Below are 3094 nucleotides of genomic sequence, written 5' to 3'. Positions count from 1 at the left end.
AGGAAGGAAGGAAGGAAGGAAGGAAGGAAGGAAGGAAGGAAGGAAGGTTGGTCGGTCTGCGAACATGGGAGGAAATTGGTCATTGCTTTTGTAGGAAGTTTGGCATGAAGCAGTGTCATTCTGTGTAACTGTCTAATGCCTCTGCCCGGATAACTTGCCAACCAAAGGGCAGAAGATGTAGCTCAGAATGTCCTCCCCCACCCCAACCCTCGCCCATCTCCGACCCAGCAAAACTTTAGATCTTTCCGGCAAGTACCTTGTCATTTTTTAGCCTTGCATCCCCAACACCTGGAGCAGGGTGTTTGAATATAGCAACCACTTAATGAAATTATTGAATTGAATTAGGATTTTCCAAGACCTCGAGGTCCCCGGGAGAGTTCGGTTATGGGGGAAAGATGTGCAAAGTGGGTCTGGGCTGCTAAGCTAAATGTGGTCCTTGGGAGGGCGGCAATATATTGCGCGGGGGTCCGTAGCTTGGCCCGCCGGCATAGAGATCACAGGGAGTCTCGGAAGTTAGAGTTGAGAACTGCAGGAAATTTCCCACGGGTCGGGTCTCTGCTAGATTGAGGGGTTGGGGGTTGGGAGCGGGGTGAGATCTTTATTAAAGCTCCAGTCCTCTCTCCCATCTTCGGCCTAAACCTCCCTGCTCCCCAACCCACCCTCCACTTCCTCGGGAAGCGGAAGACTAGCCAGCGTTCTCCTAGGAGTGGGAAGGCCGCACGTGCCATAGCAAAGTTCTAGATAAATGTATGGTGCCGCCCCTGATTCCCTTACCCTCCCCCAACTCCCACCCCTCACACACACAGCTTACACATCCTCTCAGCTTTCAGCGTGAGGACACACAGAAGAAGAAGGAAGACGGTCAGAGGAATGATTTCCTCTGCGGAACCTCAGTCCAAGATGAAGGCTTGTTCCTTTACCCTAACTTGAGAAACTTTTTTTATCCTTTGCTCCTAAAGGTTTCAGCATAGCCGGGGACAGGGAATACTTTCTGAATGGCCTGACGGGAAGGTTGAGGATAAGAGGAATATATTGGTCAGGGACCGATGTCGCGGCGAGGATGGACTTAAAATCTAACTGTCCCCTTCTCTTTCTTTCTCCTCTGTTCCCCTGCTTTTTCAACTTCTCTGTTCCGTCTTCTCTCTGTTTCCGTCTCCTCCTATGGCTCCTTGTTTCGCTTTCCATCTTTCCTTTTATCTGTTTTCACCACCACCCTTTACTACTTCTCTCTCTCTCTCTCTCCCCCCCCCTGCTTGTGTCTATCTGTGTCTCTTCCTCTGTCCCTGTCTATCTCTGTCTCTGTCTCCTTTTGTGCGTGTGCCTCTGTTCCCTTCCCTCTTAATTTCCTTTTCTCCCTTTTCTGTACACGTTTCTCTTGTTGGTGGCCCTGCACCCGCATTTCTTTCTTCTCTGTCTCTCCTATCTGTGTGTCTCTCCGTCTCCACCCTGCGCCCTGCAGACACCGACGTCTACAAGACGGAGGGGAGCGAAGCGAACAGCTACAGCAGCAGCGGACGGCCCAGTCCCAGTCCCAGCCCCAGTCCCAGTCCCAGCCCCAGCCCAGGCAGCGAGGAGCTGCCAGACGAGTTGTTGGGCGGCGAGGAGACCCTCAGCAGCAGCAGCAGCGGCGCTGTCGGCGGCGGCGGCATCGGAGGAGGGTGTGCAGGAGGAGGCACGGAAGCCGAGGTCGGCGCTCCCAGGCACGCGGAGGAAGATGAGGAAGAAGATGCCGACCCTGGGCCTCCCGGGGCCACACCGGGCCCGCCTGCGCCACCAGCCACGCAGCCTACGTCGGGCACTCAGTCTGGGCCGCAGGCGGCAGCATCCGCAGCCACAGCCGCCAAACCCAAACGCAAACGCACCGGCTCTGATTCCAAGTCGGGAAAGCCGCGCAGGGCGCGCACAGCCTTCACCTACGAGCAGCTCGTGGCTTTGGAGAACAAATTCAAGTCTACGCGCTACCTGTCAGTGTGCGAGCGCCTCAACCTGGCGCTGTCTCTCAGCCTCACTGAGACACAGGTGAAGATCTGGTTCCAGAACCGCCGGACCAAGTGGAAAAAACAGAACCCAGGCGCTGACACTAGTGCCCCAACGGGAGGCGGAGCGGGACCCGGACCCGGCTTGGGCGGGCCAGGGGCCGGCCTGGCCGGAGGACTAAGTCCGCTCAGCCCATCCCCGCCTATGGGGACTCCCCTAGCCATGCACGGTCCCACGGCTTACCCCGGCCATGGCCCCGGAGGGCTCGTGTGCGCCGCACAGTTGCCGTTCTTGCCCAGCCCCGCGGTGCTCTCGCCCTTTGTGCTGGGCTCACAGACCTATGGGGCGCCCTTCTACACTCCGCACCTATGAATTCAGGCTCAGGCCGCCGCTGCTTCCTCCTCCTGCACTCAGGCCCGGGCAGCTGGGCCGCAGCCGCCCCACCGCCCCCTCCCCCCGACTGTTGACCCCCTATGTCTGCCCCGCCTTCCCCATTTATAACCTTTTCCCACACACAGACTTCTGCTTGCTGACTCCACCGCACTGACGGCGCAGGAAAGGTGGGGCCCAAAGGCACCTGTCCGTTTAGTCGGAACTCCCTCACCCCACTATCCCCACCTGCCCCGGAAAGGGGGGGCTCCGCACTCTTCTCCGACCTGGAGGGTGTGCCCAACCAGGAAGAGGAGAAAGGGGAGAAAGAGCTGTCTACGTCCCGTCCCATCCCCTACCCGCACTCCACTCGAGAACAACCTCAGGTAGAGGTGAGGAAAGATCGGAGTGCCCAAGAAAGGCTTAGTCCCACAGGAATCAGAGTCCCAGTAACGAATATGCAAAACTCCAGTTGGACAATTGGTAGAGATGTGATAACCTCGCCAGGTGTTTAGGAGGGCCCCTTCTGGGCTCTGCTGTCCTCCCCAGCGGAGAGCCGTGGAGCCCGATTGAGAGGGTGCGTCTTCTGAGGGCCGGAAAAAGTACTGAGGGCTTCTCATCTCTCCGGATCCTGCCTGGGCTGGAGTCACACGCAACCAAGCGGACACCGCGAGGCCCAGGGCCTCTAGGGCCGCGAGGGTACTGTAAACATTTCCCGGACTCCAACACACGCACACACAACTCCTTT

At 57.9% G+C, this 3094-nt stretch overlaps 1 protein-coding gene across 1 annotated transcript in view; it reads left to right on the top strand.

The window, feature by feature from the left end:
* The window catches only part of NKX1-1 (NK1 homeobox 1), a 3848-nt gene extending 1499 nt beyond the window's left edge, over positions 1 to 2349 (top strand). Inside the window, exon 2 of the mRNA XM_027836273.1 lies at positions 1460 to 2349. Coding sequence (XP_027692074.1) covers positions 1460 to 2349 — 890 coding nt within the window. The remainder of the gene's footprint in view (positions 1 to 1459) is intronic.
* Positions 2350 to 3094: the final 745 nt, after the last annotated feature.

This window comes from Vombatus ursinus, unplaced genomic scaffold (genome assembly GCF_900497805.2).
Source record: "Vombatus ursinus unplaced genomic scaffold, bare-nosed wombat genome assembly UNPS02014818.1, whole genome shotgun sequence".
NCBI classification, from domain to species: domain Eukaryota; kingdom Metazoa; phylum Chordata; class Mammalia; order Diprotodontia; family Vombatidae; genus Vombatus; species Vombatus ursinus.
This window is presented reverse-complemented; position numbering and strand designations above follow the sequence as displayed.